The sequence below is a fragment of the Rutidosis leptorrhynchoides genome, chromosome 3, assembly GCF_046630445.1.
Source record: "Rutidosis leptorrhynchoides isolate AG116_Rl617_1_P2 chromosome 3, CSIRO_AGI_Rlap_v1, whole genome shotgun sequence".
Lineage (NCBI taxonomy): Eukaryota > Viridiplantae > Streptophyta > Magnoliopsida > Asterales > Asteraceae > Rutidosis > Rutidosis leptorrhynchoides.
The window spans coordinates 548,911,864-548,924,965 of NC_092335.1; the positions used below are offsets into that span (position 1 = coordinate 548,911,864).

Here is a 13,102-nt window from a genome sequence, read left to right on the forward strand (position 1 = left end):
ATATATATATATATATATATATATATATATATATATATATATATATATATAAAAGAAAAAGTTAATCTTGATTGTGGTTGAAAGTTATATATATATATATATATATATATATATATATATATATATATATATATATATATATATATATATATATATTCTTAAAATAATAATTAAATAGAATCAATATATAATCTATAAATAGAATTGAAATTTGCGGACGAATATGTCATTATGTCAAATAGCATTTGAGTTAATATGATCACTTGCAGCGATGTAAATATATTAAAATATTTATTGATTGACATGTATTTTTTATCACTATTTAATATAAACCCACCAATTTTTTTTAGCGGATTTATCTTTTTGTTCGCCACGAGTTAGGTTCCTCTGCCATCACCGTTTAACTCGAAATAATTTTTACGAACAAAACGCAATAAATTTTATTCGAAACGGAGCTTCGATGCACTACCAACAGAGCATTTATTTTTAGCAATAAATAGGGAAATGATTTGAATTTACAGTTTAAGTTCTTAAAATATTTATGAACACACAAATATAACTATTATAATATTAATTATACACGACAACCCCTCGAGTACCATTATTTTATTGAAATAACTAACAATTTTTTTAAAATTAAACTCGCGGGTTACATTTTTATTCAAAAAATAGTTGTATATAATTAATATAACTTACCCTTTACTAATGTTAGGTTCCATGATAAATTTTCAATCTACTTTAAATATTACGTAGTATATAGAATATATCAAAAAGATATTAATGGTGATAAAAAAATTGTAGACATTAAGTTACTAACACCACCCAAAATTACTTTTAAAATTTGTCAACACCACGGGCTTTTAAACTCAAAAGAACTTTTAGAATTCGTCAACACCACGGGCTCTTATACTCAAAAGGAATTTTTAAAATTTGTCGACAACACGAGCTCTTAAACTTAAAAGAATTTTTAAAATTTTTCATCACCACGGGCTCTTAAATAATTCTTATACTTTTTCTGTTTTTTTAATATCGCTATTTACATAACAATATGAACTGTAAATTACATTTTTGCACAATTTTTTACACACCCGTGCAACGCACGGGCTCAAAAACCTAGTATATATACCACAAATAATTGTTTATTTCGGTTTTTCAGTTTGAAACCAAACTTTTATTTTAAAAACTAAATCCAAACTGTAAACCGTTAATATTTTCAGATGAGATTAAAAAATCAAATCAAAATCATATTAACCAACCCATTTTAACCAAATCCTTTTGGTTTAGTCGATTTCATGGTCGAAACCGTTTAATGCATACTCCTAATTAGGGTATTGATTTTCTAATTTTTTTTGTATTGTGTTCTTAATCTTATTTGAATTATGCAAAATACTGTACTTTATTTCAAAAAGCTTAAGTGGTTAAACTTAAAACTTGTTAAAACCCTAGGGGGCAGTTATTTCAATTCTCAAAATATGAAAATCCCCAATTTGCGTACCAATTTCGTTTTCATTCATAAAAAAACTAATTGAATCACTGAGCTGACAAAAAAAACTTGTTTGATCTCCAATTAACTTCCCGCCGAATCTCTAATGGTGAGTAATACACACTCTCCTTATTTACTGTATTAATATACATACATATACATATTACATATGCTATACGTAAACCTGTTTGTAGCACTCGTATCTCGTTACTTATAATCTCTAACGTGTTTAAAATGAATCCGGATTATGTATATGTATTTCTCATTATTAGGTTTATAATAATTCGACGATACACATTGAATATAAAGCGACGTCGTATTGTTTGTTTGAATTAAGTGTTGTAATAGTTCTGTGAGCCCTAACATTTTTTTTTAAAATTAAATTCATTGTTTAACGAGCTGTGCTTGATAATGTGTGAACTTCAATTTCGAGTTGAATTTGGGAAAATTACAAGTGATTTTTTATTTCTAGTAATTTGTTAGTTGTTACTAATGTTAGCTGGTGTTGTATTTGATTGTGTATAGGCTAACAGACACACAATTATACTCATGCAGACGTCTCATAACCGATCAACGAGGACGTTTATGGATTATGAATCTATAAGTCAAGCAATGGATGGTATGTATATTATAGTTTTCACATTACTCTACATTTTCTTGTGTTTAACTTAAATTTACGATTGAAATTAATGCACGAAAGTTTTTTATTTCTGACCTTACAATCCAATACTCTATCCAATTGCATACTGTTGTCTGTTTCGAGTATGAACGATGCTTATAAGTACATGTCGTGTATGTTTAACCTGTCTTTAATTTCTATTTTCCAATAATTTGTATGTCCCACATCTGTTACTTGCAGGTATATGTGCTCTATATGAAAGGAAACTCAAAGAATTGAATCCGACAATCAGAAATATAACTTATGACATTGAAGATCTTTATAATTTCATTGATGGCCTTACTGACTTAAGTGCTTTAGTGTAAGTTTCCTTTCTGATTCATACTATATGGTTTTTATAACTATGTTGCATTGTCGTCCTTGAAAATCTGTAGCGAATAAAATGAAAAATCTGATCAGTTAAAATCCTTTTCCATCTTGTATAAAACAAGGATTTAGCATCCATCTGAGACCTTTGTGACTATGCATAAAAAAATTTAAATGTTAAATTATTTTGCTTGATCTATCGGTTGTAAAAGTCGCCAGGCGGGACTTATGGGATGCTAAAACTTCCAGGAACTTTCAACTTGTTTGACCCGTACTGTTTTCCTTGTATTTTGTTTGCTAAATACATATACTTAAGAGTACTCGACCTTTTTGAAATGCACAAACAGGTCTAACGTTTTGGTTGCTAAATAAATCTTGTTAAATAATTCTGCTTTGCAGCTATGATCAGTCTATCCAGGCATACCTTCCAAATGATCGTCAATGGATCCGACAAAGGATGTTTAATCACCTTAGAAATTTGGCAAATTGATTGTAAAAGATTAAACAAAACTTTCCTTTAAGCACACAAGGTTATTATTGCACTTGTCTTCTGCCTGCCTACAACTATACCATCATGTTGCGTATGTGATTTAAGTAGGAAAGTTGTATGTTATATTATGAACAGGTTGATCAGGAAAAATGTATCGATAATATGTTGTTACCTTCTGTCTGATTGTTTGTTAATTTGTTATATACTTATATATGATATATGATATATGATGATTTTAAGAATCAGTTTAGCACAAACAAGAAATTTCTTACACAAAGCATTAGCTATAACTATTAAGCTTACAAAAGCATTAGCTTACAACAAGAAGCTAGAAACACCATCTGAACGATATTAAGTTACAGAAAATAATGTTTATTTAGAAACATGTTTTTCGTATGATAGTATGATACTAGTAGCATCTGTTTCACTTGATGAGAATGCATCTTATGGGAGAGCCTTCAGCTCCTAGTAACCTTAATGGTAAACAGTGAACATTATATATTCCTGCTTCTACATCTTCAAGTTTAAGACCTTCAACAAGAATGATTTCCTGTAATCACAAAAAATAGCAAGGGTATAAATGTCAATTAGACACGACTACGTGCCTAGGTTTTCGGGAAGATATTGTTTAATGACGCAATGTATGACAAAAATGAAAGATATGCACTCCATGAGAACCCCATTAATGTCATTAAAGTTACAACCATCTATCTTCCAATATCATAATCACTCTTTCTTTTTTTTTTCTTTTTTTGATCTTGATAATTTTTTAATCCATAGTTTATGACTATTGACAAGTACTATAAAACATTCTGCAAAAACTAAAAAGAGTTTCCTTCAAGTATGAACTAGCCAAGGTTGCAAAAATCGCTACTCGGGGATAACTCGGTCAGTACTTTTTAGGGAATACTCGACAACTCACAGAGTATTCGGATGTTAACCAAGTTTGACTTTGACTGATTTTGACAAGTTTTCCTAGTAATTCCAAGTTTGACTGAGTTTTGACCGAGGGGATATGCAACACTGGTTCTAGGTTAATGAGGCGATAAGATGTATGCAACTTACTCTGCTTTCTAAGAAGACAAGATGAGAAGGGATCAGATCATCATATGCAGCAACCGATAAGTAATCAACACCTACAAAACCATAACAAATGACTAATCATGTCTTGATAATTTTCAAGATGATTATGCATAATACATAAACGTCGTGGCAAGTATATAGTGGTTCTCGCAGTCAAGTGATTTACCAACAAGTTTGATATCTGTGTTGTCCTTGAGCCATTGAGCTCCATCCTTCATAAATCCCACATAGCTCGTATCAAATTGCTTTTTGTACATTAGCCGCCTGATATTAACAACCCGAACAATATACCAATTAAGAAAAAGCAAACTATAAGCGAAATAAGTAATAGATTACCTGTCGGTATTTAATGTTCTGAAAAGTACACGCTTTACTCCCTTAGGAATGTTCAACGACTTCATAACTTCGGCTGTAGTAATTTAACAAGTCATCAAGATTTATTCACAAGTTTTTTTTTTTTTTTTTTTTGAAGAAATAAGTCGCGTTATAAACTTAAATCAACAATTTATGAAAGAAGGAACAGAACCATAACTGAACAAGTACCTGTTATGTTATTATTCCTAGGAACATCCACTAATAATGCTTGTCCTGTGAAAAAAAGAAAGATTTGTTAAAATTTCTTCATGCTTTTAACAAAACTAAAGTTCTTCAAAGTGAGTCTTATATCTAACAGCACAACTGTTATAAAGGGGAAAGTTATAGTCCAGCATATATCCTTATCCTTCATGCATTAAAATACCGAAAACATAAATTTTAATAAAACGATAACAGCAAAATCTATCTCTATACAATTGGTCGATCAGTTTAAATTAATACCATTAAGTACATCTAAATCAAGACTATCGATATCAAACCCTGCATCGAAGTAATTATCAAAAACATGTCCAGGTGCATCAACATGAGTCCCAGAATGAGAAGGTAACTTTATTTCCGAAAAGTTACAATCTGATCCATTCTTCATAGTGGATTGGAACGTTAGGTACTCATCCCCAATCCCGTCATCAGATTCCCATGAACGTGTTTCAGAACTAATTCTATGTGTGATGTCATAAATTCTACCATTTCCATAAACTTCCTTTCTTGAAACGATAAGTTCTTCACCGTATGGAGATGGGTAGGCGCTATTAATTAGTGCTGATGATAAAGCAAGAGATGGTAAGACAATTAGCATACAAATTATCAACTGATTTGTCAAATTTCTTGCCATTTTGGTCAGATAGATGGATAACGGGGTTAATATAACACACATATAAGTTATATATATAGTTAGTCAGCAATTATATATGGTTGAAAACTATCACCTTTGACGTAATGTGAGAGTAATCTAAATAAGCAAATTAAATCATATTAAAATCCCAATAAAGTCGCAAAAATCGGTGTATTGCTTATAATTAACCACATGATAACCCCAAGGGGTTGGCTTGGTGGTAGGATGCTTGGAAAGTTCCAAAGGGACCCAAGTTCAATCCTCACTTGCTACACTTTGGGGGGCTTGCCTTTCAAAAAAAAAAAAAAAAAAAATAATTAACCACATGATCTTTCCAACCTAATCCCACTTACTAAACAGGATGTTCTAGAATGGAAAAATCACATCAACTGTCAACCACGAAAAATCTTATTAAGTGGTACGAATTTTGAATCTAAACAGCCACATACCACACTCAAAATAAATTCTATTGTGAATGTGAATATGAAGATTCTATTAGGCCACTCCCTATCCATGTTAAAGTGGGGGAGTTGGCGGTAGCCATCTTCTAACATAGATAGGCACGACCAAAGTTATAGGGTGCGCCAGCTAATAGCTCCCGGTATGGTTGTTCATCGCCAACGTTTTCCAAATGCAACGCCGGACGGCTTGATTTGCGACACCAGCTCGACATCGCCATTTACCGTCGCAATCCCAGTTTCAATTACACGACGTTGCATTATGAGGCAAAATAAGGAAAAATTTAAATTTATACCGTTAAACTAAATATTTTCGCATTTTTACTTTTTATTTAATTCAACTTTTTTAGACTATATAAACACTTTACCATTCTCATATTTTTATACACTTTCAATCACTCTCATAATTGTATACACTTTCAATAATAAAAATACTTAAAAAATAATCATGTTTATTAACATTGTTACTTTCGACGTTCATGGCGATGGGTATTTCAACGACGATATGAAGAAACACTACGGTGGTAACAAACATACGTTGGATGTTGTTTCCAGCGTTAATTTATCTACTCTGTTTGATTATTTAAGACGAAACGTTAATTGCGAGGCAGCTTGATTTGCGAATTGGGATGAAGAATCGGAGAAATTCGAGTGGCTTAAGGACGATGATCAATGGGACAAAATATTCGGAGAAGCAATAATACACTCGAAACATATCGAGTTGTATACTAAAAATATTTGGGACCACATTCTTTACGAGAGTGATGGTAGTGCGGATGGATATTATACTGATCTACAGTGGCGGATCCAGGATTATATTTCACCGGGGGCAAAAAAAAAAATTAAAACCGTAGCAATTTTTTTAGGCAAAATATAAAGATTTTTGGGCAAAATTTGAAAATTTGTGGGCAAAATTTGGAGAATATTGGACAAAATTTGAAGGTTTTAGGGCAAAATATGTAGGTTTTGGGGCAAAAAAAATTTCCACCGGGGGCAAAGTCGAAATATCCAAAAATTTTACACTAAAATTTTCAAATCCACCGGGCGCGGGCGCCCCCCCTCGTAACATACTGGATCCGCCTCTGCTGATCTAGTTTTAGTATAAATAATCGTAGTTTTAATTTAGTGTAAGCCTAGTTTAATTTTATGTAATTGTAGTTTAATTTAATGTAATCGTAGTATTGTTTTATATTTTTATTTTAATTGTTGTAATGATTTTATTTAGTTATTTATATTGTTTTATTATACTATATACTAAATATGGACAACACCCACCAATCATGCCCCGCCACCTACCCGCGATCACTGTAGCTACTGTAGCACTGTAGCGAAATCACTGTAGCGTTTTTTTTTTTTCCTTACCACAATGGAGTATAAAAATATAAATTCATAGATAAACAAAGTTCCTCTGAATTTTTTTTTATTTTCGCTTGCCACAATGGAGTATAAAATATAAATCTTTTGGGTTTTCCCTTACTACAATGGAGTATAAAATATAAATCCATAGATAAACGCAGTTGCTCTGAATTTTTTTTTTCTTACCACAATGGAGTATAAAATATAAATTCATAGATAAACACAGTTGCTCTGTATTTTATGACGACCCGGCAATTTCCGACCAAATTTAAACTTTATTCTTATATGATTCCGACACGATAAGCAAATTCTGTAATGTTGAGTCTCAAAAACTTTGAACTGTTTTGTATATACAATTGACCTTCGACCATTCTCGACGATTCACGAACAACTATATATAAATAGATACATATACATTAATTTGAAAATATTATTATTTGAAATAATATATGATTTAATTGTTGAAAATAAATATGAAAAATAATATGTGATGTAATGAAAACTATTATTATAAATATATAGATATATATTTATATATATAAATATGTATATAAATATTACTTGTAAATATATAAATTATATTAAATTCAATGGTTTAAGTATATATAATATAGTTATTCAGTAGTTAAACTTGCTATTTAAAACTCTTTATATATAGAAAGAGAATATATTAAAAATAAATGATTTCGAGTCTAATTAGTAAACGTCAGTAGCACTCGGTTGACGATTTGTTAGTTTTAATATAGATATTGTACATGTCCATGAAGGATTAAAATAAAAGTTGAACTGTAAATTGATTACTAAGATTTTAGATTTGTCAAAAATATTTTTACTCTTTTAAGATTAAATATTAGTACTCCGTACATATAAATTGGTACAGAAAATAAATAATTACCGAACCTTTTTGATCAGGTTTCAAACAGGTAATGAGTGAAATAATTAAATATATTTAATCTAAAAGTTTGGGATTTTTAGTAACACTTTTATCCGTAACTGTTTAGCAATAGACACGATATAATTGGATGTAATACTCCAAATCTCCGGCTGCTAAACTATTTAGCTTGTGACCCTCAACTACTGTACACTTTAAGACTTTCAAATTCATATAATATTTATATTTATTATTATTATTATTATTATTATTATTATTATTATTATTATTATTATTATTTATTATTAATATTAAAATTATATATAATATATACAGATAGTGAGATGAAGAGAGTTAGATATATTGACACAACACCCATTCTCTTGATCCCTCCTTCTCCTGCACCGCCCTCGATTTTCCATCACACAGCCACGTCCACCGACTAGCCATCCTCCACCCTACCTCTTCACCCTAACCGTGAGCACCATCTACAGCCGCCACCTCCGGCCACATTCACCATCACAATCGAACACCACCACCAAGGACCATATACGAACCCCATCACTATCACCACCCTTGTTTTCTGTTTTAAATCGTGAACGCTACCACCACTTTAAACCACCGCAAGCTCACCACCATGAATCACTATGATAATTACTGCTATACCGATGATGAAACTCAACAAAACCACCACTCGTTACCACCCCATCGAACAAACCCACTTCGGTTTTGATATTACTATTCGAAGAACCGCCTTATAACCAAGACCATCTAACCATCATTGTTACCTCCTGTTTCTCTGTTATGATCAACCAAACGTCACCCTTATTGATCTCACAACCTCACCATATTTTTTGTTTCTATCGATCAAAACCACCAGGAGCACCTCCACCGATTACCACCTTCTCTCTTCTCTCTCTCTAGTATTCTCTTCTTGTAACCGAGAACACACTACCATCAACACCTTTGTTTTTCTACTGCTATTCCACCATCAACATAAGCTGTTTGTTAACGAAGAAGATAATGATGGTGACGGAGGTGATCGTATGATGATGACAAGGATACACGATGAAGATGATGATTATGAATCAATGATTATAGTTATTATGGTGATTCAATGATAAGATGAATCATGTTTATAAGGATGATGTATGATTATAGTGATGATTATGATTACAATAAGATGATGATGATGCCGATAGCTGATGATGATAGTGATGATAGATAAATTAGGATAAATAAAAAGTTTAAAAACCTACTCTATCAGATAAGTAAAACTGGAAGAGTGGATAGGAGAGTTGTTGAGTTACTAGGAGGTCGCGAGTTCGAAACCAGGCGTGAGCATTATTTTTTTAATATAATATAATCCTTCTTGGGCTGTTCACAGATTTGGTAAAAAAAAAAACACTTGGGCCAAATGTGATTAATTGTTATTGAGCCGTAAATGGCACTTGGGCCGTATATCTTTAGGATTGGGCCGAAATTTATTCCAAATATGTGTTGGGCCGAAATGAAGCAAAAACGGTTTATATATATAATTAGGGTTTGGTATTATATAAGAAGAACTAAATTGGCCAAATGGTTGGGTTTGTTTGTGAGTGAGCAAGAGGTCTTGAGTTCGAGCCTGGTCCCGGGCAATTCTTTTTGGAAAAGCTTATTAAAGGGTATATACACTTTTATTATTATTATTATTATTATTATTATTATTATTATTATTATTATTATTATTATTATTATTATTATTATTATTATTATTATTATTATTATTATTGTTGTTGTTGTTGTTCTGATTATTACTATTGTATTTAGTATTAGAAGTATTATTATTATGAGTAATGTTAATAATATGGTTAATATGAGTATTAGTAGTATTATTAAGTAATAATATTTTTATTATTAGTATTATTATTATCAAGTAGTATGAAGATCAATTATTATTATTACTATCAATATTATTATTCTTATTATTATTAGTATTGTAAAACTTATTATTATCACTATCAATTTTATAAAGGTTATCATTAAAATTATCAGTAATATCCATATTAGTGTTATTAAAGTATCATAACTATCATAATAAAAGTTTTAAAGATACTATTATTAAGATCATAAATATATATATATATATATATATATATATATATATATATATATATATATATATATATATATATATATATATATATATATATATATATATATATGTATATATATATATAAATATATAGATTTAAAAACTATGAATAAAATTGTGATCTAAGTGAATTACTAATTATTGATATCATTATCATTAATATTATTACTAAATTATTCATATTATTAAAAACTACTAATATTATCATTATGAAATCTATAATTAAAAACTATCGTCAATAGTATTATTAACAAAATTATTAACTTTAACATTTTTATTAGTATCATTAAGTATTATCATTATTATCATTTTTTTCCATAACAAGTAATATTATGGTATTATTATAATTACTATATTTTAACAAACAAACGATATATATATATATATATATATATATATATATATATATATATATATATACTTAATACATATAACATAATAGAAATTAATATTTTTATATAACAAAAGGAATATAAGAAACATACACATAATATTAATATAAAAAGAACATAATTAATAAATTTATATATATATTTGTTCGATTACAATAATGTATATTAATAAATATACAAATGATATAGGTTCGTGAATCCGAAGCCAACCCTGCATTGTTCAGTTGATAAATGTCGTCATATGTATTTTTACTACAAAATACAGTACAGTGAGTTTCATTAATCCCTTTTTAAATGCTTTTGCAATATATATTTTTGGGACTGAGAATACATGCGCTGCTTTTATAAATGCTTTACGAAATAGACACAAGTAATCGAAACTACATTATATGGTTGAATTATCGAAATCGAATATGCCCCTTTTTATTAAGTCTGGTAATCTAAGAATTAGGGAACATACACCCTAGTTGACGCGAACTCAAAAGATAGATCTATCGGGCCCAACAAGCCCCATCCAAAGTACCGGATGCTTTAGTACTTCGAAATTTATATCATGTCCGAAGGAGGATCCCGGAATGATGGAGATATTCTTATATGCATATTGTGAATGTCGGTTACCAGGTGTTCAATCCATATGAATGATATTTTTGTCTCTATGCATGGGACGTATGTTTATGAGAAATGGAAATATGAAATCTTGTGGTCTATTAAAATTATGGAATGATTATTTATGTTAAACTAATGAACTCACCAACCTTTTGGTTGACACTTTAAAGCATGTTTATTCTCAGGTACGAAAGAAATCTCCCGCTATGCATTTGCTCATTTTAGAGACATTACTTGGAGTCACATGGCATATTTCAAAAGACGTTGCATTCGAGTTCATCAAGATTATTATTAAGTCAATTATAGTTAGATATATTATGAAATGGTATGCATATCGTCAATTTTCGATGTAAGGAAGTTTGTCTTTTCAAAACGAATGCAATGTTTGTAAAATGTATCATATAGAGGTCAAGTACCTCGCGATGTAACCAACTATTGTGAATCGTTTGTAATCGATGTGGACTTTGTCCGGATGGATTAGGACGGGTCCTTTCAGTTGGTATCAGAGTGGAGGTCTTTGTGAACCAGGTCTGCATTAGTGTGTCTAACTGATAAGTCATTAGGATGCATTAGTGAGTCTGGACTTCGACCGTGTCTGCATGTCAAAAGTTTTGCTTATCATTTTTGTCAGAAATCATTTGTTTATCATCCTTAGTAAATTACCTGCTTATTATTCTTAGTCTAGACACATCTTATTGCATTGACTGCATGAATAATGTATAGACAAAATTCATATCTTAGCGTATCTGCTAATTCATATCTTAGCGTATCTGTTATTGTTATCTTTACCTGACAGTTTCCGTAGACTCCTCCGTAACTCATGAAATTTTAGTATTACATATGCATATGTAAATTATGTATTGCAGGATACTAATCTACATCCTATAATCTATTTCTTATCGAAAATCCTTCATCTGATCGCACGAGATGAATCCCTCCACCAATTCGAGTCCCTTAGATTACGATAGATATTCCAATAGTTATTCCGACAGCTATTCCGATATGGATTTCCACTCGAACTCCGAAAGCAGTGTAACCAGAATGGAGCAACCAATCAGCCATCCTCAATTCATCTGATGAGTTCGTAGTTGACTTAAACAATGGAGACGCGAAGAAGGCGACCATTTCCATCCACTAAATTTCCCTCTTGGCGAAGAACCTGAAGCACTTACCGGCGAATCTGTTCGAAACACCATTCTCACCTTCATTTCCTGAGTATCTCGCCACGATTATATTCTATCTAAAATTCTAAACCTTATTCATCCGCTCGTTCCGACCGACAGTCATTCCGGGATAATAGAAGAAGTCAACGAACTTCGCGCTCGAGTAATCAATTTGGAGAATATGGTGCAAAATGTACCAGCTTCAGCAACATCACCGGCACCAACAGTACCATCAGTAACAGCACCAGTACCCAACATCAACATCCGCATCCCACACCTCAACATCTTAATCTATACCTCGAACATCAACGTCATACGCACCATGGATACCAAGGAGTACCAACAACAACAACAACATCATCACACGTCTCAACCTCGCAATCTATACCTCAAGCATAATCATTGTTCTACGAATCGTTTTACGAATCGTTCTACATAAACTATCTTCGTCCTTCATGGTGATTATGTAATCTCTAATATTTTAGAGATTATGTACTCTCGTTCTAGCCGTAAAAATTGATGAGTTTAATATCACATTGACTCATTAAATCCATAATTACGTCTGAAGAAAATATATATATATATATATATATATATATATATATATATATATATATATATATGTTTTCATAAAGATTGTAATTAAAATTTTTATTGTACAAACTGTTAATGGTAAAAATATTTTAACGGGTAGGTAATACCCGAGGAATATTTAGATTTCGCATTAATAAGTTACACTGTACATTCTTCGAATCTGATTCAACAGTCATTTACTATCCTACTTGCAACCACAGCTATACGAGTCCGTTCATCACAGAATAACCATATTCATCCAATTTCATATTTGGATTTTGATTTATCATAATCCAACAAG

General features: G+C 30.7%; 2 protein-coding genes across 3 annotated transcripts; one reads left to right on the top strand and one right to left on the bottom strand.

The window, feature by feature from the left end:
- The first annotated feature begins 1,477 nt into the window (after positions 1 to 1,477).
- On the top strand, positions 1,478 to 3,124 carry LOC139898511 (enhancer of rudimentary homolog). Of its 2 annotated transcripts, none has more exons than XM_071881253.1 (4): positions 1,478 to 1,592; positions 2,009 to 2,102; positions 2,343 to 2,463; positions 2,868 to 3,124. In XM_071881253.1, the coding sequence occupies exons 1-4, from the start codon at positions 1,590 to 1,592 to the stop codon at positions 2,956 to 2,958; spliced, it is 309 nt and encodes a 102-aa protein (XP_071737354.1). In that variant the 5' UTR covers positions 1,478 to 1,589; the 3' UTR covers positions 2,959 to 3,124. The 2 variants fall into 2 exon arrangements, with proteins under 2 accessions (XP_071737354.1, XP_071737355.1); XM_071881254.1 differs by having other exon boundaries at positions 1,515 to 1,592; positions 2,039 to 2,102.
- A 64-nt stretch (positions 3,125 to 3,188) lies between these two features.
- LOC139898512 (cyclase-like protein 2) lies at positions 3,189 to 5,292 on the bottom strand. Its single transcript, XM_071881256.1, has 6 exons — positions 4,858 to 5,292; positions 4,585 to 4,629; positions 4,378 to 4,450; positions 4,208 to 4,305; positions 4,024 to 4,094; positions 3,189 to 3,508 (listed from the first exon to the last, which is right to left on the bottom strand). Exons 1-6 carry the CDS (start codon positions 5,288 to 5,290, stop codon positions 3,383 to 3,385), a joined length of 846 nt encoding a protein of 281 aa, XP_071737357.1. The 5' UTR covers positions 5,291 to 5,292; the 3' UTR covers positions 3,189 to 3,382.
- Between the last annotated feature and the right edge of the window lie 7,810 nt (positions 5,293 to 13,102).

What these genes read in the sequence shown, in the direction of transcription:
- LOC139898511 (XM_071881253.1), top strand. An exon ending in TATAAGTCAAGCAATGGATG is followed by an intron (nt 2,103 to 2,342) that starts GTATGTATATTA and finishes TGTTACTTGCAG; the next exon opens with GTATATGTGCTCTATATGAA. An exon ending in ACTGACTTAAGTGCTTTAGT is followed by an intron (nt 2,464 to 2,867) that starts GTAAGTTTCCTT and finishes TCTGCTTTGCAG; the next exon opens with CTATGATCAGTCTATCCAGG.
- LOC139898512 (XM_071881256.1), bottom strand. Translation starts at nt 5,290, where the DNA reads ATGTGTGTTATATTAACCCCGTTATCCATCTATCTGACCAAAATGGCA. An exon ending in TAGGAATAATAACATAACAG is followed by an intron (nt 4,451 to 4,584) that starts GTACTTGTTCAG and finishes AAATTACTACAG; the next exon opens with CCGAAGTTATGAAGTCGTTG. An exon ending in CACAGATATCAAACTTGTTG is followed by an intron (nt 4,095 to 4,207) that starts GTAAATCACTTG and finishes ATGGTTTTGTAG; the next exon opens with GTGTTGATTACTTATCGGTT.